This window comes from Sylvia atricapilla, chromosome Z, assembly GCF_009819655.1.
Source record: "Sylvia atricapilla isolate bSylAtr1 chromosome Z, bSylAtr1.pri, whole genome shotgun sequence".
Taxonomy (NCBI): domain Eukaryota; kingdom Metazoa; phylum Chordata; class Aves; order Passeriformes; family Sylviidae; genus Sylvia; species Sylvia atricapilla.
Window position 1 is genome coordinate 75,403,131 of NC_089174.1, and position 24,285 is coordinate 75,427,415.

At 42.0% G+C, this 24,285-nt stretch overlaps 1 protein-coding gene across 1 annotated transcript; it reads left to right on the top strand.

The window, feature by feature from the left end:
* Nucleotides 1–1,474: 1,474 nt before the first annotated feature.
* On the top strand, nt 1,475–23,442 carry SNX18 (sorting nexin 18). Its single transcript, XM_066339043.1, has 2 exons — nt 1,475–3,140; nt 21,020–23,442. Exons 1-2 carry the CDS (start codon nt 1,595–1,597, stop codon nt 21,271–21,273), a joined length of 1,800 nt encoding a protein of 599 aa, XP_066195140.1. The 5' UTR covers nt 1,475–1,594; the 3' UTR covers nt 21,274–23,442.
* The last annotated feature ends 843 nt before the right edge of the window (nt 23,443–24,285 follow it).

Here is a 24,285-nt window from a genome sequence, read left to right on the forward strand (position 1 = left end):
AGGCAGACACTGACAGTGCACCAGCTGCAGGGGCGGAACGCTGAGTGACGGGAAAAGAGCTTTCTTTGGTGGTTCTAGGAGCACTAACAGGTACTGATGCAGGACTTGAGGATCTCCTCAGGACCTGCTGGTCGGGGGTGAGTGATCATGACCAGGTCAGCTCAGGGTGTTTCTACCAGCTCCCAGCTCTCTCGCAGGGAGACAACTGATGCTTCTCACCTTAGCACTGCCGTAGATACTCAGAATTGCTCTCTGTAAACTTGCTGCAACACAAATGTGTTTCACAGGGTTGGCCACCGAAGAGCTGGTTGCACGGTGAATTACATGTTTCTTTGGGCACTGTACTCACTAATTAAAACACACTTCCAGATTTAAGCATTAAAGGAGTTTGGGGCTAACATGGTGGACTGGAGTGAGCTGGCATATTTAAAAAAAAAAAAAAAAAAAAAAAAAAAAAAAAAAAAAGTTGAGTAGACAAACTGAGCAACAGTAACAGAAAAGTAGTGTGATGATATGTGCCCTAATTTTGGAGAAAATGAAGGTCCAAAGAAAAAGTGCAAGAAGTAAAGCCCAGGTATCATCAAACACTAAAACCAGCGATGAAAGGAAACAGTGGGTCTTGTTGCATGCCAGTGAATCGCTCCCAAATGAAGACAAAGTATTTGACACAAAGATCCATGAAGTAACATACTCCCTAAACTATGGCAGAAAAATAAACTAGATATCCAGATGCTAATGGGATAGCATGCTAATGGGAAATCATGAAGAACTGGAAACTAGAAACTTGAGCATCTCCTCTGAAAAACTTCTTTCAATTGCTTGTGAGCAGATAGAAGTTTTGAGAGAAATTTGCACCTAGGATCCAAAGAGAGGTCAAAGATGATTAACGGGACGGGATCCATACGACTAGACAACACCAGGACCAGGAGGAGCAGGTGGGGAAATAACCACACAGGGAAAAAAGCACCTCGACCGGACTGAGGCTGTTCCACAGAAAACCGACATCAGCGGCATGACTACGTTTTTCGCGAAGGCTAAAAAACGCGCTGTCCACGAGCAGAAGGCGCCCTGACACTCTTTTTCTCTGCAGGCAGCGGGCAGCCGGAGGAGCGCCAGCCACGCCAGCGCGGCCGGAGCGCGGGGACGAGACCTCAGGGCTCGGGAAGTTTCCCGGCCGGACGCGGGGAAGGGCTGGCGCGCCTTCGAGGGGTCGGGAGGCGGTGGCGATCGAGCGGCGGAGGCCGGCGGGGCCGAGAGACCCCCGGTGCCGAGCGGACCGCGGGACGCGGCCAGGGAGACCCCCCCGGCCCCGCGGCCGGCAGGGGGCGGAGAGAGGGCGGGGGCCGGGGGGCCATCGATGGGGGCGGCCGCTCTGCGCTCGGCTGCTCCGCCCTGCCGCTCGGCTCTGGATTAGCGCAACTGGCGACGTGGGACGGCCCGGCCCCGCGCCCGCTCCGGGAGCGGCACCGGGAGCGGCACCGGGCAGGCCGCCGACGGGACGAGGAGCCCGAGGGCGGCGGCACTCTGCTGCCGCAGCCCCGCTAGCGCGACGCGGTGAGGGGCGGCGGCGCAGGGAGCGCCCCGGCGGGCGGCGATGGCGCTGCGGGCGCGGGCGCTGTACGACTTCAGGTCGGAGAACCCCGGTGAGATCTCGCTGCGGGAGCACGAGGTGCTGAGCCTGTGCAGCGAGCAGGACATCGAGGGGTGGCTGGAGGGCGTCAACAGCCGCGGGGACCGCGGGCTCTTCCCGGCTTCTTACGTGCAGGTGATACGCGCCCCCGCCGCCGAGCCGCCGCCGCCCGCCCGCTACGCAAACGTCCCCGTCGGCGGATTCGAGCCGCTGCCGCCCCCCGCCGCCTTCAAGCCGGCGGCGCAGCAGCCTCCACCCGAGCCCTTCCCGCCGCCCCCCGCCGGGTATCCCTTCCCGCCCTACGGCGGCTCGTACCAGCCCAGCCAGGGCAGCGATGACGACTGGGACGACGACTGGGACGACAGCTCCACGGTGGCCGACGAGCCGGGCGCCCTGGGCAGCTCCTACCCCGACTACGAGGCGGCGGGCGGCGGCGCCTCGGGCCGGTACCGCCTGTCCACCCGCTCCGAGCCGTCCCTGGGCCCCCGCGGCGCGGGGCACCCACCGGGACACCCGCACCCGCCCGGCGGCGGCGGCGCCGCCAAGAGCTCGGCCACGGTGAGCCGCAATCTCAATCGCTTCTCCACCTTCGTCAAGTCCGGTGGAGAGGCCTTCGTGCTGGGCGAGGCGTCGGGCTTCGTGAAGGACGGGGATAAGCTGTGCGTGGTGCTCGGCCCCAGGGGCCCCGAGTGGCAAGAGAACCCCTACCCCTTCCAGTGCTCCATCGAGGACCCCACCAAACAGACCAAATTCAAGGGCATGAAGAGCTACATCGCCTACAAGCTGGTGCCCAGCCACACCGGGCAGCAGGTGCACCGCCGCTACAAGCACTTTGACTGGCTCTATGGGCGCCTGGCTGAGAAGTTCCCTGTCATCTCTGTGCCCCACTTGCCAGAGAAGCAGGCCACTGGTCGCTTTGAGGAGGACTTCATCTCCAAACGTCGCAAAGGGCTGGCCTGGTGGATGGACCACATGTGCAGCCACCCCGTGCTGGCTCAGTGTGATGCCTTCCAGCACTTCCTCACCTGTCCCAGCACGGATGAGAAGGCCTGGAAACAGGGCAAGCGCAAGGCTGAGAAGGATGAGATGGTGGGTGCCAACTTTTTTCTGACCATCAGTGTCCCCACAGGCCCTGGGGCCATCCTGGACTTGCAGGAGGTGGAAAGCCAGGTGGATGGCTTCAAAGCCTTCACCAAGAAGATGGATGAGAGTGCCCTGCAACTTAATCACACAGCCAATGAGTTTGCCCGCAAACAGGTCACTGGTTTCAAGAAGGAATACCAGAAGGTGGGGCACTCCTTCAAGTGCCTCAGTCAGGCATTTGAGCTGGACCAGCAGGCCTTTTCAGCTGGCCTCAACCAAGCCATAGCCTTCACCGCAGAAGCATATGATGCCATTGGGGACCTCTTTGCAGATCAGCCCCGGCAGGACCTAGATCCTGTAATGGATTTGTTAGCGCTATATCAGGGGCATTTGGCCAACTTTCCAGACATCATCCATGTACAGAAAGGTAAGACCCTTACGTGTTTTTGAAACAATTTAAGTTTTAGGTATCCGTGGTATGCAAGTGATACAGGAACCAGGGGCTAAATTTGCCCTGTGTCTGTCTTGCTGGCCTTGTGTTCAATCTTCCTGTGTTTATTCAGGTAAACTCTCACTAGAAATACAAAAACCACATCAGTGACAATTTTTGTTTTGTGGCAAAGGCCTAAACATAGTTGGGAGTTTTGCTGGTCAGGGTTTGCTGAATTTGGCTGTGTATCTCTGAAAGCAACCACGTCTAAGTGGTTACTGAACTGCCTTTACATTAAAGATTATCGGGCTTGTTCATAAACCCCGGAAATCAAGTGGTATGGAAACATCTATTAATCTGAGGTATCTTGAATCTCTTGTCTGTTAGGTAATGAATATGAAGTAATATGAGGATGCAGGTTCTCCTCTGATCGACCACTGTGTTCAAAGTGCATCTGGAGGTTTGTGTTTTGCAGCATCAGTGTGATGAGATGTTTAAGGCTGCTGGGGCATCTTTGTTTAGCCAAGCATCTTGTGGTGTCTTTGAAAGAGTAATGGTCAGCTATGGTGTTCCTAGTTGGAGTTGTTCAACCTTTTCCTTTATTGTCATGAACAGATGCTGCTCCCCTGTTATCCTTCCAGCATCTTTCTAGCTGAAACATGCTTTCCAGGTTGTAAGGTACTTTGTGATCTGTCAGAAATGAAAGAAACTCAAAAATGAAAAAAAAAAAAATCTGCTATATAACTAATGACACTTGTTCAGATAAGCAGATGCTTGTAGTGCTGTATATGTGGAGGTGCTGCTGTTGAATTATTGATAGTCATACATTATTTACCATTGCAAGTAGGTAAGTCCATCATTAATTCTTTTTTCTATTATTTTCCTTAACTGTAGTTTTCAACTCAAAATTCAAGAGGGTGTGGGCATTTGAGCTGTAAGAGAGACCAAGGAAATATCACATATGCTCTGCAGAAATGGGTATCCATAAGTTAACCCGAGAAAATGCATGAGCTTTGTAGAAAATTATTTTGGAGATTAATAAGTAGTGTTCTGTATCCCAAGTGAATTGTCACTCAGGGCAAATCAGTCTTTTTGTCCTTACATGACATTTCCAGGAGTTTTGCATCTGGAAAAGTACATTAAATTTGGTAAAAAAGAGTTGGAAAAGTTCTTTCAGGAAAGCAAAAAGGCAGGTGTACAGAGGTATGCATTGCTGGGAACATATGAGGAAAGAGAGATGCTACAAAGTGCATGGTTCGTTGTTATTTGGGAAAATCAGCTTTTCATAAAGATTACGTGCATCAAAGTCAGATTTCCATTCTGCTGTCAAATATCAAAAATTGTGAGTGGAAACTTAAACAACTTTAATTTTATGTTGAAGAAGAAAGGGAAGTGTGAAGGTTGATATTGGAGGAGTTGCTTTGGTAGCTGCTGCGGTGTTGAGTTTTTGGTAACAGCTTTCAAATATTTTAGATTTGGAGACATGAGTGGCCTTGGCAATGCCTCACATTTGAGAGCAGAGCATGTTAAAGTGAGTTGTCATCTAATAGGATTATCTGTAAGCTTCTGGAAAAAAAAAATAAAGGGGCAGATATTTTTATTAAAGAGAAATATCCAGCAGACTGTGGATACTATTTAAATAATGCATACTTAAGCTTTAATGTTATATGGAGGTCTTCACTGAACTATTTTTGGAGACAAGCCTTTGAAGAGAGGATTTGGAATAATAAGAAGTGCTGAAACCATCCTTATTTCTTTCGTGGTTCTATTTGAATTTACACTTACTGGTTAAGTTTACCTTGCTGAACTGCCGAAGGTTCTTGTAAATAACTAGAGCAGTGCATGAGCATGAAGTACGTAGAGTTGATTTTGGGCTAAAGCAGATTGGGAAAATGTCCAACACTCCTGCATGCAGCCATTAATCCTCTGGCACCTCTGAGCTGGCACTGTGTTCACAGTATCATCCATGGTACATGCTAGTCACAGGAATACGTCAGGGGCTTGGAGGTTGGTCTCTTGAGCATCAGTGGTCATGACAGGAACTGAGCTGTGTGGGTTGTGTGTTTGTTGTTGTTTCTGTTACAAGACAGCAAACTAGAGGAAAACTGAGAGTCATGTTTTGCACTCCATATATTACTGGTTTATTACTCTTCAGAGGTACTTTTAAGAAGGTACAGGTTTTCAATTCCAATCTGTAAACTTCAGATGAAAATATGAACTGTTTAGTGTTCTTGCAACATAAAGGCTTTGTTTTAAATTTACTGTCTGGGATGGTTGCCAGTTTTGAGAAATAGTATTGTCACTATAGACTATACAAATATCTGTTTGTGTAGTCAACAGCTATGAAACTGTGTTTGTGATCAGAAATCATCTGAAAAATAGAGCTGATATATCTTTCTTCAAGGGCTTTATTTTCTAGTGTACAACCTCTTTAAGTAGTAAAATGATACAAAGGTGCCCTTATAAACGGCAGAAGCAGCAGCCTGACTGATACATTGATTAAACGGCCTTGCCTTTAAAATGAGGAACTCTGAAATTAGAGGAGTAGTGCTATTTTTTTTTTCTACATATTTGCTACAATTCAAATGTATTTTTTACTTCCAATAAACCCCAAGATCATACTCCCTTGGATATGAGAAGGATGGAAGAACAAAGGCAGCTGTACCAAAACATGCCTGTGTCTATTCATAGAGCTGGAGGACCATGAGTGTAAGAATGATCAAATCCCAGTCAACCCTCCCAGCTCAAGCTGGATCTATGGGGCCTGATAGGATTCATCCAAGAAACCTCAAAGAGATGGGTGGTGATGTCATTACAAAACTTCTCTCAATGATTTTTGAACAATCTTGGAAATCCTGAGAGGTCCCAGCTAGCTGGAAGCTGGCAAATGTTGTCCCAGTTCTCAAGAAGGGCAAGACGGATGACTCCTTCCACAGGCCTGTCAGTCTCGCTTCAGTGCCTGGTAAAGTTATGGAGAAGATTATTCTGGGAGGTTTGAAAAACACCTGAAAGACAGTGAAGTCCTTGGTCACATCCAGTGCAGCTTCATGAGAGGAAGGTCCTGCTTACTGAGTCTTCTTTTTATGACAGGATGATCCACACAGGTAATCAAAGGAAGCCAATTGATGTGATCTTTTTGTATTTCAGTAAAGCTTTCGTTGCTGTCTCTCACTGTATCCTTCTGGACAAACACATTATAGGATGGGCGAGAACTGGCTCTTGGGCTGGGCACAAAGGGTTACAGGGAATGGGGTGACATCAGACTGGAGACCTGTCACTAGGGGGGTTCCACAGGGCTCCATCCTCAACCCTGTGCTCTTTGACATCTTCATGCATGACCTGAAGGGACACTAAGTATGTTCTAAGCAGGTGGTGCAAATCTGGGAGGAGCTGCTGACTCCCTCAAAGGCAGAGAGACTCTGACAAAGTAGAGGGCCAGGCAGTCACCAACCACATGAAACTCAACAGGGAAATGGCCAGATTCTGCACCTGGGCTGGGGCAGCCCTGGCTGTACAGACAGACTGGGGAATGAGAGGCTGGAGAGCAGTGCCATGGAAAGGGCCCTGGGCTCCTGGGCCAGGGCAAGTTGAACATGAGCCAGCAGTGCCCTGGCAGCCAGGAGGGCCAGGCGTGTCCTGGGGACATCAGGGACAGCACGGCCAGCTGGGCAAGGGAGGGGATTGTCCCCTCTGCTCTGAGCTGGGGCAGCCTCACCTCCAGGGCTGGGGACAGGTTTGGGCACTGCAATATCAGACATTAAGCTACTAGAGAGAGTCCAAAGGAGGGTCATGAGGATGTTGGAGGTTCTGGAGGGGAAGCCTGATGAGGAGTAGCTGAGATCACTTGGCCTGTTCAGCCTGGAGGAGACTGAGGGGACACCTCACTGCAGCTGCAACTTCCTTGTGAGGGGAAGAGGAGGGGCAGGCACTGATCTCTGCTCTGTGTGACTGGTGACAGAAGCCAGGAGAATTGGCCTGAAGTTGTGTCAGGGGAGGTTTGGGTTGGATATTAGGAAGAGGTTCTTCACCCAGAGTGTTTTTGGACACTGGAACAGGCTCCTGAAGGAAGTGGTCAAAGCACCAAGCTGGATAGATTTCAGGAAGTGTTTGGACAGTACCCTCAGGCACCTGGTGTGTCTCTTGGGTTGTCCTGTATAGGTTGAACTTGGTGATACCTTCGGGGCTCTTCCAGCTTGGCTTATTCTCTGATTCTGTAATTTTCACTGTCTTGTCCTTTTATGCTTTTGCTGTAGTGCAGTTAGCTGAAGAGCTGCTGAATGTTATTTCTAAGTGCATTTTGTGCTATCAACTGAGGACTCTGCATGTCTGAGTTTTTTTTAAGAAAACTTTCTGCAACTCATGCAAAAAAAAGCCACAGAATTAAAAGTTTCCCTCTGTGTGGGCTTTGTCTTTTTCTCTAGAATTAGGAATCAAAGCCATGTAAGACTTCCTGTTGCTTTGTGTGCATCTTATGAGGAAACGTGATTTTAATTGTTTTGGAATTCAGGTCTTTCTGCGTTCTGTGCTGAGAACATCCTATGTGATCTGAGTTGTGTAATTTGTATAAAACACTGGTGTAACATTTGTGTAAAACACTTCCAACAGACTATGGAAATATTTTCAAACTGTTCTCTTAATTATATTGTTAATTGATACTTTCTGAAATGGCAATAGCTTCAATAGGAGATTTACAAGATTCCTCTTCCTCTTTTCATATACAAGATTCCTTTTCTTTCATCTTGAGTTCCTAGTGTTTAAGGAATTTTCTCCAGGGAAGGAAGAGTTAAAGTTTCTGCTACAGGAGAGACAGAGGAAGTATTTGAACATTTCTATACCATGTGCCAGTCGAGGATCAAGAGGTCAATACTTTGAGACCTTTCTTGATTTCATATGCACCCTAGTCCAGGTATAAGCAAAGATATATATATTTTTGCTGTAGGGTTCATTTGATTGAACCCTACAGCAAAGAATGTGCTCAGTTGGAAACTGCACATTTCCATGTGGAAATATGTAGTTTGAGAATCCCAATGAGGCTGGCATAGAACCTACCAACCAAGGCATAAGCCCCTTACAACAGCTTGTTGTTGTATAGGTTTTGTTTGGAAAACTAAGTGATTAAGGAAAACCAGTGTCTGGATAGGGTAGACAATGGCAGAATGGTATCTCAAGCTTATAAACACCCCAGTACTTTCATGAATTTAGCCCTCAATGTAGGTAAATGCTTCTAATGCGCTTGCATGAAAATATTCATGGGAATATATGTGGGGTTTTGGAATGGAAGGTACATATTAGACAGAAACACTTGTACACAGTTTTCTTTAGCCTCCAGCAAAACATTTGCAGAAGAGGGATATTATGTTCTAGAGGCTCAAAAAACTAAGTTGTATTTTGTAATTTTCTGTTGCAGAACTGGTGTATCTTCAAAGAAATACTGGTTCAGATTTTTGTAATTTTGAGAAGCAAAGCAGCTTCCCATTTGTAATGGACAATACCTTCTCCTTTATGTATTTTAGATCTACATGGGGAAATTCCCTAGGCATTCTTGGTGAAATAATTTCTATGTATTAATTGCTACAGCTCCACTTGACTTGATGCAATCTTCCTGTTTCTGTAATCTTCAACACAAATGTTCAGTGCAGGCCCATGCAAGTTCAGGTTCAGCAAATTCATGCACTTGTGGGGTTGGAGACAGCATATGCTGATATCCTCGCTCATTCATGTCTGACTCCCTTGCCTTCGTATTTGTTTAGTGAGAGTAGAGAAGTTGGGGGAAATTTGGATTTCATCCTTTCAAGTTCTGTTTTAGGAATTACTATAATTGGCCTCTTGTGATTCATGACAGTGTAAGAAGTACTGACTAACATGCTGTTTTATCTCTGCTGTCCAGATTTCTTCTCTCAACGTTATGATATTAATGTTTGGCAAACTTCTGGTTATGGTTTTTACAAAAGAAATCTGAAAAAGTAGTCTAAATGTTTCCTGAGATACAGGCAATTCCATTTCCTTTGCATGCCAGGATTTAAGAGAATTATTTTTAAAAATACCTGAATGTCTTATTGTTTCTTGGTCACTGTTTGTGAAAAGTAAAATAAGGCAAATGGTCTTATTTGCCCGGAGCAAACTTAATTCTAGACATAGGCTTTAAAGAATGCACTTGCTGTGTTTTTAGAATTATCTTACAAAAGTGTGGGTGAAAAATCTATCCAGACAGAAATGCATCAAAATTTAAAGCACCAGAAAACCCAAACAGCACTGAAACCTGGAACACTAACATTTTCAGCTTCCTTATCCCACCTCCCCACAGGGGGAAGAAGTGGTATTTGAATTAATGAATAAATCAGACTGGTTAATATTGGCACCTAAAACTTTATATCAGAGTATAAAAGCAGTGCTTTTCTCCCATGCTTGCTTCCTAAGCACTTCAATTTGTTGTGCAGACTTGGTTTTTCTCATCACTGTTTTTCTTTTTATCCAGCTTTTAGGGTTTTTTTCTCCTCTGTCCCTCAGATGCATACACTTTGCATGGGCTTCAACTCAGGTAGCTGCTGGGTAAGAGCTAGGCATGTAATCCTAGCCAGGTGACCCTTGCAGCAGTAAAAAGAGATGGGCATTTCATCTGTGTATGAGCTTTAGTGAGAAAGGATGTACTGCTGCAGGATGACTTCTCTTTTTTTTTGCTGTGTCAGCCACCCCATAGCTGTTACAGTAATGATGTAACGCTGTCTGCTTGCTGCTGCATTACCCAATACTGTCTCACAATATTTGAAGGTAACCTTAAGGAGATGAAGCTAAAATGTGAAAGAATCTTCACATTTAGAGACTGTATAACATTACAGCTGCCTTAGTTTGTGTGAAGTCAGGAAGACAGGAGTAAACAACTAAAACTGAGCAATGGCTTTACTTGAAGAAAATTAAACAGAAAGAGAAAAAAGGACTTTATGCCCTGACTGTCTCAAAAGTGCATGGATCTTCTAAATGTTTGATTCTTTTTTCTTTTCCACTCCCCCACAATGTCTGTGGCTTTCTAGGGGAGCGAGATTCATGCTGCTGTGATGGGTCTTTTTCCTATAACCTTTTGAAGTTAGTCTGGTATCATACACCTTCAGTAACAGAGAGACATTTTATAGCTAATAAAACTATATTAAACCAACAGTGGCTTGGTTTTTTTCAAAACCTGCTGGTATCAGAGGAAGACTATAGCTGTTTCTTCCATGAGAGAGACTACATGCATTACCGCACACCAGAAAGTCTTAGTCCTAAAAGGAAAAGTTTTGATTGAAGCTCACACCTCTAGGTTTGACTACAGGCAATGCATATGTAAATAAATATAAAATTTCTTTAGATTTTTAGTCATATCACAGAAAACTCTCCATACTATGTGTTCACCACAAGCAGTAAGGCCTTGTCTACTGGCAAGGGCCTGTGAGCAGCTAGGGAGTAGCAGAACAGTATAGACATTGAAGAATTAAAAATTATATTGTAGAAAGAGGAAGTAATTCTATTTAAAAAACAAAGCATTGCCTTTTGAGAGATCTATGAAGAATCTATCTGCTAGGATGGTTTTCCTGAAGCTCTGCATGCTCCTAGTCTGGCTGATAGAGCTTCCATCCAAACACAGAAGACAAGAATTGGTAGACTGAAAATGCAAGGAAGCTCCCTCAGCTCTTCCAGTTCTTTGTTAGCACGTTATCAAAAGCAAACAAGCTGACCGATTTTTAATTTGTAAGTCACCTTTGAAACAAGGACATATTTCAGCCTTTGCAGCATATTTCCATGACTTCATTGTTAGACTTTGTTTGAACAGTTAAAATGCCAAGTCAGTAAGTGAATACTGTATAAACTTATACAGGTGGCACCTTATGTATTTTAAATTACCTGGTTCAAATAGCACAGAATCTGAAAATTTTAATTGAAAAAATTGGAAACTATATTTGAGGCTTATCAGCAGATGAGAGTAAACAAATGGCACATGCTTTCTTATGCACTCTTGTTTGTATCTTTCATGAAAGCCATGAGGACTTAAATAAAATGGAAAAAAACCCGAACAACCTACCAGCATTTAAACAATCTGTTCAGTTCTTGCCAGCGACTTAGGGTTGTTATTGTAGTGTAACAGGAAGAAGTGTGATGTTTTCAGCCTTTGTTTTAAGTAGGTACACATCATGTGTGGGCAACTTTTGTAATCATAATGAACTAAACTACCTTTTTTATGCCTACATGCAGTTCATTCATTAACAATGTGAGAAGCAGGTTCATCCTGTGATTCGGAGTTTACATTGCCTTGTTGTCCCATGGTAAAAAGCAACTTACTATTCTAATTTTTTTTTAGATTTTTTTGTGATTTTGAATCTTTATGGGCATGAATAGCTATGCTGCCTGACTAGCAGTATATTAAAGAAGCTTTTCTTTTAAATAGTGTGAGTATAGTGTTATATTTAGTTTTCACATGTTCTGCCTTTGTATAATATAGCATATATTAGTTTATTGCAGTAATGACGGCTTACCTCGAGTATTTTTCTCTGCAACAGGAATTCTACTTCTTTTTGTTCTTACAGAGAAACTGCAGCATTCAGAAATCTGAGAGGGCAATTAAAGGGTACTAGGATAAAGTAAACCAGTATCTGCATTTCATTTGCATCTTGTCTCTTTTCGTATGAATTTATGTTAAACTGTCTATACATGTTTTATTTGCTCTAGGACAGTAGTGGAGCTAAGCAGGTGATAATAGACAAGTAAACCGTAAGTGTTATTTGTTCTTTGCTTCCCTTTTAGCCTTAATAGCAGGTGTTTCATTGTGCCCCAATAAAACAGTGATGCAAGAGTCAATGGAACTTGCATTTTTACTTTAATTCTCTCATCATTCTGTCCATGATGTGGATGGACATGAATCTTGCAAAAATGAATCTCATGAATCTTACAAAAATTTTGAAAGAAGTCAGCATTTAATGTAATAGTGCTTACATTCATTTCGGAGAGGAGGAGTAGGAGGCATTTCTTTGTTGTTAAACATTTCTACTGAGAATTAATTTATTTTATCCATGGGCAGCATAATTTCTATTGTCTTGAAGTCAGCAGTATGCATAGGGTGTTTACAAAAGCTGTTAAAAGTCTGTAGCATCTTTCTAACATAAAATGCTTATTTCTAGTATCCTAATTGGGAAAAATTCGTGTTCAAAAGCTGTGACAACCAGACTGTAATAGACCAACTCCAATTCTGGAAAAGCAGAGTTCTGTATTTAAAGAGCTTGTTTGGTGCCTCAGTTTGATGCAAACGAATGAGAAGTAAGAAAAATGACTGAAAAGTTTCATCTTGGAACTTCTGCAGATTCCAACTGCTTAAATTTTCAAGTGTGGTCCTGAAAAACATGACTAACTTTCTAATGGGCAAATTTACTGTGTTTCTGGTGACCAGCCTAGTTCATGTTTCACTCTTTTCTGTCCCCCTGGTCTGCACTGCCAGCTAAAATTACACCAAAGAAAAACTCTTTTAAATGGTATATGTGAGTGCCAAAAAGTACGGAATGCCTTAGAACTGGACAAACCTGGCATTAGTTAGCATCTGCCTCTCAGGCTGTGGTGCAAAATATTATATTTGTGATAACAAACAGCTGTACACATAGTTCAACTGAATTTTACAGTCAAATAAATACTGGTCAGCCTCCTTTCAGATATCATTGTAGATGCTTGTAAAGTCAAAACTATTCACAAACACAGTTTAAACATGCTTTAGTGTCTGAAATAAGGTCATTTGTTTGCTTAGAAGGCTGCTAGTGTACAATACATCAAAACATAATGATTTTGATGTCTCTGCATTCAAGATTTGAATGGAAAATATTCATCTCATTTTACACATTTTTTTCTTTGTAGTTACCTAGCATTATGTTTTGTTGGAGTTTTTAAAAATTTCGTTAATGGCACTATGTGGGATGGTAGATGTATTAAATGATAATTCTGTGATGTTTCTTTCATTTACTTGACCATGTTGCTCTTGTTTTCTGTTACCAGCCCCAAAGGCACGCTGTGGCATCTGGTCACGTAGCAATGTGGTGTAGCATGGCCCAACAAAACATTCGTACTGGAGCTGCTGCACACTGAAGCTCATAGATTCCTCTGGGGTACTTTGGAACTGAAATGCACATTGACAGTGTGGAAATTTAAATATTTTTTCAGTAGTGTGATCATTTTACACTCTGTTGGGGATTAGATTTGTTTCTTTTTTTTTCACTTAGAGAATTTTTCCCATAAGTTGCTAGGAAACTAACTACTGGGTACTTATGGGTGCTCAAGCAGAACAAAGGCACCAAAGGAGAGGAGTTTTGTAGCACCTGGCTACACTTCCTTTGTCTCTGGGAGTTTCTCTTGGAGGGAGAGATAACATGAGTTTTGGGGCAGGTGAAGGACAGAGCTGGAGGCAGCTTGTCTCTCTGGTTTACACCATCCGGAGAGATGACACGGCCAGGCTGCTGCTTGCTGCAGGAGGAGTTCACTGTCACCAGAAAGCCTGGTTCTGGGAAATCTACCATCATCTGCACGCCCTGGAATTCTGAGCTCCTCCACCTGCCCTACTGGAGCTGGGCCAGCTCTGCTCAGCCGTCGCGGCTTCTTTGGCGCTGCTCTTTTTGCTACAGTGTGACCCTGCACCCCCTGGTCTGCCGGGACACCCTGCCCCTGCCCTGGCAGGACATCCTGCCATCCCAGCTACCAGCCTGGGACTTCTCCACTGTTGCAGCTTGGTGCTCTGAGGGTCCTGCAGGGGCACCAAGACCAAACTGCCCTGGGTTTTTGTGAAGCAAAGCCCTCGAGGTTATTTGTACTGTTTTGTTGTTAATGCTGTACTTGTTTGTTTTGCTTTGTTTTATATACTAGTGAAGAACTGTTATTCCTACCGCCATACCTCTGTCTGAGTGTCCCTTTAATTTTCTAAATTATGATAATTTGGAGGGAGGGGATTTGAATTCTCCATTCGGGGGAGGTCCTGCCCTTCCCTAGCAGATACTTGACTTTCAAACCAAGACACACTCTCCAAACATGCACAGGTATGATCACAGTCCTTGTAGATTCAGATAAATAAACTTGCTCTGTATGCTCCTCCTCTGTATGTGTACTCTTTCTGATAGATGTATGCTCAAGGAGTCTAATCAGATCTTAATAATGATATTATTTAAAATTTTAAAAATACTAGATGTTAGTTAGACTATCAGTAACTCTGGTAGTTTTGAAAAATGGAAATTTTACACTGTTCATTCTAGCATCATTGTTAGTTTATGTTGATTAAATCAATTTGTAAGTTAAGACCATCAGATGAGGTTACGGCTAAATATTCTGAAATATCTAGGAAAGACTTGTGTGTTCTTGAGTTATGTAGATTAAAAAGTGACTTCAATTTGAACTGAAGAATGTGTTTTGTAGTGTTAGCTTTCAATGACCTTTGCAACGGGGTACCTGAAAGAACAAATAATTGTCTGATTTTAATTATTTTGTAGTCAGTCAGTGTTGACCTAAATGGCAGCAGAGTGCTGTAATGTATAAACCTAAATTTACAGGATAGCATTATGTTATTCTGGGCTCTTTTTGAGCAATGGGCAACAAAACAATGAAAAACAAATCTTACTTCTTTAACTGTTGTTAGGCTGCAGGTTCTAAAAGCATTATGGCCATTTTCATGTATCTACAAAAATCTCTATAATACTGAAGTAATTGATGTGTTTGAGTTTTACACTTCTGACATTTACTGTGGAAAAAAAGAATGTTGTTTAAGTGGTTTTGTGCCCTTAATGAGAAGAATATAATCTTTTAAACACAAAGACTGGGTTTGAAAACTATTGTGTTGGCACTTACCAAAAGCAAATGGCAGAATTTTGCCTTTGGTTTTGAAATCACTTGCTTGTTTTTGGTGTAAGAACTGTAAAACTAGAATTTTGAAAAGTAACTCGTTCCAATAGTAATAACTGTAATGGTACATTTTCCCTAGGACAGTTCTTTTAGTTCAGTCTCTACTGAAAAAGTCTTCTGGTTTTAATTTCAGACAAATTCCTATTATGCTACTTTCCATTATAAATCTTGGCCAGAAAATGTAAAGAATTTGCAGAATCTCAGTGTAGGCTTCTTTTGTTAATCAGTGCTCAGAGCCTTCTTGAGAAAGTAATCTGTCAGTGTAACAAAACCTCTGTTCTGTTACAAACTATTTCACTTTCAGTGGAGAGGGAGAAGTTTGGGGATTTTTTCAGGGTTGGATTTCATGCTGTCTTATCTCATTGTCATGGTTTGAGCATAGCTGGAAATTAGGCACCACACAACTGCTCGTTCAACTGCTTCCTCTCTCTACTCCCACCCTAACACCAGCGGAATGCGGAGGAGACTAGAAGTAAAACTTGTATGTTGAGATAAGAGCAGTTTAATAATTGATACTAAAATAAAATGCAGTAATAGTAGTAAATAATAATACTGATAATAAGAAGGAAACAAACAGGTGATGCACAATGCAATTGCTCACCACCCACTGACCAATGCCAGACCCCCGTTCCCGAAACCAGATGTGCAGTTCTGGATAATTCCCCCAGTTTATATCCTGGGCATGACTTCTGTGGTGTGGAATATTCATTTGGTCAATTTCAATCTCCTGCCCAACTGTGCTCCCTTCCAGTTTTATTTTGTGCACCTCCTCACTGGCAGAACATGAGACTAGGAAGGGAGGAAAAAAGAGTCCTTGATGTGGAATAAACATGCCTTAGCAAAAACCCAAACATCAGTGTATTATCAACACCATTATCATTCTGAATCCAAAACACAGCATTTTAACACCAACTGAGAAGAAATTAACTCTACCCTAGTTGAAACCAGGACACTTATGAAATGCTTCTGCAATTTCCCTTGTGTTGGAGGTAATGATAGTGTAAACTAGGGCTGACCTGGATCACATAGCTAAGGCATTGATAAAGCTAAAGCATTATCTCTCTCCCCAGGCCACTTGCATTCTTTTATTGGATTAGTCATTTGAGACATCTTTGCTAGGTTTGAAGGAAGAGGGACAACCATGTAGACCAACTTGCTCTGGCAGTACTCTGCTGGATTAGAAATAATGTTTCCATGCACCTCGGCTGCCCAGGGTTTGCTTTTTCAAGTCTTTAAGCAAAGGTCTATAGTTAAATAATCTCATCAGTAAGTAAGGAAAAAGAAAATATTTCTAGTTTCATTATTTGTTTTTACGTATTTTTATGAAAGCAGCATCATGAATACGTTTTTTTACTTTTTCGTTAGAGATGGTTTCTTGGATTTCTTACAAGAAAAGTAAAGCGAAGGGAGTTGTTTGACAAGTTCAAAGCTCTCTCTTCATTAAGATGCTTTGAAGGGCATCATGCATCCTATTAGAATATTTAATATACTGGACAGATGAATAGTGTGGAAATGTATGTTGTTTTACCTCCTAGTAAGTAGTGCACTAAATGTTACTTTGTAGCTTGCTAATAGTAGAAAAATGAAATATTTATTGCATACATAATTTTATTTGCACAAAATTTCTGAGGTACAGCTGCTGAGACATTGTAAAAACATGTGTTTGCTCTGTTTTAGTATAATTTATGACTAAAGTGAAAAAGCTACTGTAATAGCTGCAATGATAAAGGTATTACAATCATAGATTATGAAAAATTAACCTGTTGGCTCTTACAAGCTGGGTGAGTTTTCAAGTTGAATATTTTGAAGTGAGATACTGAAGACTTTGATGTGTTGGCAACTTAATGGATTCTTGAGACTGACTGTGAATTTTAGATCTCAGTGACTTCAACAGGTGTTTACCACTGCTTCAGGTGCTGTATTTAGCAGTGTTGAACTGATGCTTCTTTCTGTTTCATCCATATGCAACATTGCTGTACACAGATAAATTGCTGCTGCTACAGCGGTGTACTGTTTGTGGTTTTTAAGAATGGAGGCTTTTTAAGAAAGCCTTGCCATGAAACAGATGTTATTGTAGTAAACACTGCAAATAGAGAGCCAGAAAAGGGCTTCTGCCCTGAAGAATTCTTTATGTGGGTTAGTAGCTTCAGACACAGCTGCTGTTTCACTCCTGGCTATTGCAGGCAGCACTCAAGAGCTGATGTCTGGGTGTGTTGAGAAGCGGCGGAAAGGGGAAGATGGTACATCCTTAGCTTGTATCACTGCTCTTTGGCTTCTGATTGCATGTGCTGACAGGCACAGGGCAGGCCTGCCTTCCTACGAAGACTAAGGAGTTGAGCGAAAAGCAGTCTGGATTGCAGTCTGCAAGGGTGGAACACCAAAACTTCTGCCTTCTGGCCACATTGCAGGCTGCAGCTTGGACTTGGAAAAACATACATCAGCATGGGATCATAGGAGTACATGTGTAATTCCTTTGTGGAGAGTGATTGAGTGTATGGATCCAAACCCATCCTTAGTTGATGCTTCACACAATCTGAAAACATTTGTTACTGGAATAAAACTGAAGATGATGAGAAAATAAATTGTTTGACCCAAACCTAAGTTGCATGAGAACTTACTGTTTCAATACACTTCTTTTTTCCTCATAACTTTTCAGCACCCATTTAAGTCATACACTGTGTTTATAGCTTGAAATTATTCATTTCTATTGAGAACTCTACATTGTCTCTGTTTTCTTGGCTTCTAGCACAGTACACAAGCACAAATTTTGCTGGCACAAATGTCCCTTGTTGAATGTGTTTATATCATCTTGTGTTGTCTAATCTCATATTTCAAAACAAGGACTGAAACCTGAATCTCTTTTAAACCCTTAGATGCGGTGAGCACTGGAGTCTGTTTACTGTAAGGCCTTAGGCAATGACAAGCAGCATTCATATAAGCTTTTCCCCACCTTTAAGAACAGAGATGTAGCAATGTTTTGCATCATTTTTAATCCAGGCCCTCTTCACTTGTTTGAATGCTAGTCCTGATCACTGGAAAGTGATTCCTTACAGAAGGTCTTTAAATGCATGGGCAAGATTGCACAGAATCTGTACATCTGGATCTAAAAAAAGCCCAGGAATTTATTTTTGCATATTCCATCCCTCTGGGAATAGTGCACTGGTGTATATTTATCCCAGGCTTGTGCTCTGCAGTAGGCTTCCTTGAGCTAATATGCATTGGGAGGTGGCTCCTTCTGTTTCTTTTTCCTAAAATATCTTGTAGCCTTTTCTTGGACTGCTGTGATTCAGCCTTCTTTTTTTAAGTACATCTTGCTATTTTTGATTGTCCAAACCAGTATTGGATATTCACATAATTAAAATCAGAAACCAGGAGAAATTTCTGCAAGTGTACTTCTAGACTGCTGGGCCTTACTCACTCCAGCATCCCACAAGGGCGGCAGAGGAGCTGTAAGGTGCTGGATTAGGCGCTGAGTGTAATGGTTAGTGAGGATGGAATTGGAGGAGTCCGTGGTGTACAGCCTGGGGTGTAGCAGGTCCAGAGCTGTGAGCTGGGAGTCATTTGGGGTTGCCATCATCTAATGAGGCATCTCTGCACAAGACTCTTTTCTTCAAGAGGGATGTACACACGGGGCTGCTCTCCAGTCCCCAATTCCGTGTTCTCCTGTTCACTATAGGTTAAATCACTGAACTTCCCACATCAGTAAATCTCTGTTCCAGCTCAGGGTTTTGCTCACATAGATTAAAATATAAGAAGTGTAGATTATAGAAAGATGTTTGGAGGAAATTTGAGAGTTTTTTGTTACTTAAGCTGCTTTCAAAGCCATGAAAACTAGTAACTTTTTTTCTTGGATTTGCTAAACTAAGTCTTGCAAACTTCAGTAGATGTTGAACAGCTTAAAAATAACAAAACAAATAATTAATTTCTTCTTAGAGTAAAGCATGTGGGTTTGGAGGGCTTTTTCTCTGTGTTTAGGGAGAATTCTTTGTCCTAAAATAAGATAAAATTTCCCTTCTAGGTAGTTATTTTAAGATTAATTATGTTACTAATTATTTAAAGTCATTTAAAAAAAACTCAAGCAATATTAAAGTATAGCTTTATACTTAATGATATGTGTCATCTTTGTCATATATTGCTGGCATCTGGTTAGTCTGTCCAGGTTTTAAAGGAAATTCCACTACAGGACCAGTATGATCCATAGGCATTAAGAGAGCAGCATTAATGATTGTACCATACTTTTCTCACTGGATTTCTTCACTAATCATAAATCCTTCTCTTCTCTTCTCTTCTCTTCTCTTCTCTTCTCTTCTCTTCTCTTCTCTTCTCTTCTCTTCTCTTCTCTTCTCTTCTCTTCTCTTCTCTTCTCTTCTCTTCTCTTCTCACAAATCTACTTTGGAGGGCAGTTGTGTTTGGTAATGTATGTTTTTTATTGATGTAAAATAATCTGAAGGTTATACATGCTCCGGAGCTTAACTATGCTTTCAGCTGCTGATGCTGTGAATTTCAGTATTTCTTTTCCAGTTTGGTCATTTTAGAAATAACATCTAAGGCTGTTTCCCACATCACAACTGAAGAGTTGTCATGTTTATTTAACTAGCTACATCTGGCTTCCAGTAAGTCCCAAATTTCAGTTTTTCACAGCTGTGCATGGATTCCTATCATGCCCGCAGAGTGCAGAAAAAATTTTGCTAAGCCTAACTTTATGAAAAGAAGTGTTCTTTTTGTAGTAGAAGGGATTAAGTGTTTTTTAGATCATACTCCACCTCACAGATTCCTTACTCTTTAGAGGACAATATACAGATCTTCTGGCACAGTGTCAGTGCTGGTACCACTGCGTGTGGAAAAGTTCTTTCAGTGGTGTTTTTGGGGCCAGGCTGGAGATGATGAGGTCAGTCAGCAGAAGCAGCCAGTGCCAAGTGCTTAGCCATCCCACTGTCATGCCGTGGGAGCCAGGAAGGTGTGCTGGAACACTGCCTCTACCTCCCAGCCCCCAGAGACAGGCACTGCCCTTGGCCTTCAGGAAGTAGCCTGTAGTCACATGTAAGAAGTGTAATCTGAAAGGAGAGTCACGATGTTACAAATATGTAAAGGAACAAGAATCTAGTGAGATGATAAAAGCTGATTTGGTTTAGCTATATGAACTAAATAAGTATGTAATATTCAAGGCAAAGAAGTTGCTCTGTGGGAAACTGAGTTCAATAATATGAATGTCTTAAGATGTGTCTTTGTATTCTATCATTTTTTTGCGTCTGCTTTCAGTAGGTCTGTTTTGGGTGATACTTTTTTGCTTTTGTAGGATGTGTGTCTTAATTAGCTATTAGGAGAGGGAGGATTGTCGGTTCTGTAACTTGGCTTTTCTGCTACCTTTTACAACACTGCATAAGCATAAGTTCTGTCTGGGCATCTGTGACTTTGAGATCAACCTTTAGATTCTCTAGTAGTTCTATAAAAAATTAGTTTTGGAGTGTCTCTGGTGTAAAAGCAAAAACATGCATTGACAAGATTTTGTGTACTAAGATATGCTTTTGACATTTCACAAGAATTGGGAAAAGGGTTATTTCACATAGCCCAGCTCTTAACAAGGTTATTTTTTCTGTTATTTATGTAGGCTTAAATTGATCTGACTAATTTTCTCATGCTTTCACGTACTCTTCTACTGATATAATGATTACCTGTTCTCTGAAGGACACCATCTGATATTTAAGGCTGTGAAATAGGCTGTTTTAGTAACTTTTGCATGCTCAAGCCTTGAACAAGTGTTGAGTTTCATTTTTTACACAGGATCCGCTGGTCTGCGATTTTTCTTACATTTAAAAGCTTTTGTTTTATCCTTTTCATTCATACGTATCTATATGCACACCTATAAATACACTGAGAATAAGCCCTGTACAAATCCTTGTTGTTATTAAATCACTTGTTAAAGTTCAGTGATTGAGTCTATGTGTTCCTCACAGTTCAACTGTTTCATTTTGTTCTTTACACAGGAGCCCTTACCAAAGTAAAGGAGAGTAAGCGGCACGTGGAAGAAGGGAAGATGGAGCTCCAAAAAGCTGAGGGCATTCAAGAACGTTGTAACATTATTTCTTTTGCAACCCTTGCAGAAATTAATCATTTCCACAAAATTCGCGTGAGGGACTTTAAATCACAGATGCAGCATTTCTTGCAACAGCAAATACTCTTTTTTCAAAAAGTGACACAAAAGCTAGAAGAAGCTCTTCACAAGTATGACAGCGTTTAGTCTCTGATTTGTGGACTTTGCTCAGCAAGAACAGAATGTGACCCAGGTGGCAGAGCAAATGCTGCTGAAGAGCTGTTGCCAGTGGTAGACGGCGGTACAAGGATGGGTTTGTGTTCACCTGCAAACCGGGTTTAATCTCCAGTTATGTAGAAAGGAAACAGTTATAGGGCTATGTAGTAGAAACAGTACCATGCATCGTAACTAAGTTATACTGTGTATGCCTACACCATTGTAACTTTTTTGAAATAATGAGTATACTATTTGCCTTATTGCTTTTTGAAATACGGTATCTTAGTACATACTTCGTAGACCTCAAGGCCCTTTGGGTGTTTAAGGAAGTTGGCTAGATAAAAGCCTGCTTCAGATGCCTTTTTCTTTCCTAGATTTGGATTTCCTAAATTCAAACAATTCTCTGTTTACAGACTCCTACTAGAGCAGCTATGTGATTCTGTGCCTTTAGACTCTATTTTTCCTTTTTTAGTAAGTCACATTTTTATGATTAAATGAATGAAGGGTTGATGCCTATGATGAGAACTGATGATGAAACCTCACATTGACTGGAAAAAACTCAGCTGCCATCCAGTCTGCATAACAAGTACTTTCTTATGACAGATGTTGGCTCAGAAGGGATAAGTTAAATTTATTCACACTTTCCCTGGAAATGGAGACTTACTTGTTACCTGTACTAGGATGCTAAGCACATGTACAAAAATACACCACTTAATTTCCTTTCTGAAATAAATAATATAGTAAGGGGTGTTTTTGGGGGGGGGGGGTTTTGGTATACAGCATTACTGTAAGTAGAAATTTTAAGAGTTAGCTTAATAAAAATTGCATATATCAAGGGGATATTAATGCAAGCTATGTGGCTGCAACAATTTTTTTTAAGTTTCAAATTATTTGCTCTTCGTTCAGTTGCTGATTCAGTTTAACTTCAGACTTGTATCTGCATTGCCAGTTGTCTGAGTTGAAACTCCACTGTGATTCATTAGTTTACTAAGTTAAAAGTTTTTGGGGATTTTCAGTAATATAAATAATCTGAAGTCTTGGCTGAACTGACTTGGAAAACAGGTGGCATTTTTATGTTTGTAACACTCAAGAATTAACAATTGTCTTAAGTTTTGTATAAATATTTTTGACAAGCAGGGTGCATTTATATATATGTAAACACTATCTTTAAAAGAGGTTTATGGCTTGTTTCCCTTGAATTAAGTCTGAAGTCTGTATTTCTTACCTATTGGTTTTCTTCTTATAGGTCAGTGTGAAGGAGGGTTTCTGTTTATCCTATCTTTTTTCTCCTAAACAAAAATAACAAAACTTTGTGAGGAAGCAAAATGTTTATTTTTTGTTTAAATTAATCAAAAATAGCTTAAACAAATGAAAGCCTGGAAAAGGAAGTTGAGCAACAGTTACAGTTAAGTACAAATCATTCCTCACCTATGCAGCAGAAATGTGCAGTTCTTTCACATGATCATGTGAGTTTCTGTAGTTTAACCCCACACCTCTGTTTCAGGGGAATAACATGTAAGAATGTAGTTTTGGTTCTAAGATTCATCCCCAAATGTTTGGAGATGGCTGTTTTGCACAAGCTGTGTTTGGCGGTGCTTCTAGTACTTACATAAAGCAGTAAAATACAGAATAATGAAGAGGGGAAAGCAAGTATTTGTAAAAGAAAGGACAATCAGTGAGGAAAGACTCCATTTCCAGCTTGTTGAAACAGGCTGCAGACAAGGTTAACAATAAAATATGGACCACAGTCATAGGGCTGACTTGCTCTTTACCTTCCTCATGGTGTCTCATTCTATGTTCAAAACTCAACGCTTTCCCTAACAGCTCTTCCCAGCAGTACTCCTGCTTTCTCATATGTCATTTAATTATGTGACAGAGTGATAAGATAGGTTTGAGCTGAGTTCCATGGCTAATGTTTGCTTAAGCCAGATACTGTTTTAGTAAATGTTTTTACAGTAATTAGATCATACTACAATCAAACAGATTTTACATGGAGGTATTAAGACCTGTTCAGAAATTGATCTTGGTTCAGTTGAAGTATTTTAGGAAGTTAGTGTTAATGACATGTTCATGTCTGGGAGGACATTAGGCTGTGATATGTATTCATACAACATTATCAGACAGGTACAGTTTTCCCTAATAAACTGTCATGGCCTTCAACTTACTTTCTCATTTGTGACTTTATTTGGACACAGGAAAAGTGGGTGTAGTAATTGGTTAAATTTGATGCACCAGAAGATCTTGACTGGAATCTTGGTTTAAATTGTTGCAGAGTAGAGAAAGGTTCAAGTCTATATCTATATTAGCCTTTTCCTCTTTTCCTCAGTCATTACAGAGTTGAAGTTGAACTGGCTGATGAGAGGAGCACAAGGAGTTACACTTAAGGGGTGTTGTATCAAGCTGGTGGCTGATAGCCAGTGGGGTTCCACATAGCTTGATCTTAGGCGCTTTGCTCTTCATAAATCACTTGGACACAGAACTCAAAGGGGTTAAGTTTGATGATGAGACTAAGTTGAGAGTGACTGTGGGCTTCCTTAAAGACAGAGAAGCCCCACAGAGAGACATGGATGAAGTAGAGGGCCAGGCAGTCACCAACCACATGAAACTCAACAGGGAAATGGCCAGATTCTGCCCCTGGGCTGGGGCAGCCCTGGCTGTACAGACAGACTGGGGAATGAGAGGCTGGAGAGCAGTGCCATGGAAAGGGCCCTGGGCTCCTGGGCCAGGGCAAGTTGAACATGAGCCAGCAGTGCCCTGGCAGCCAGGAGGGCCAGGCGTGTCCTGGGGACATCAGGGACAGCACGGCCAGCTGGGCAAGGGAGGGGATTGTCCCCTCTGCTCTGAGCTGGGGCAGCCTCACCTGCAGGGCTGGGGACAGGTTTGGGCACTGAAATATCAGACATTAAACTACTAGAGAGAGTCCAAAGGAGGGTCATGAGGATGTTGGAGGTTCTGGAGGGGAAGCCTGATGAGGAGTAGCTGAGATCACTTGGCCTGTTCAGC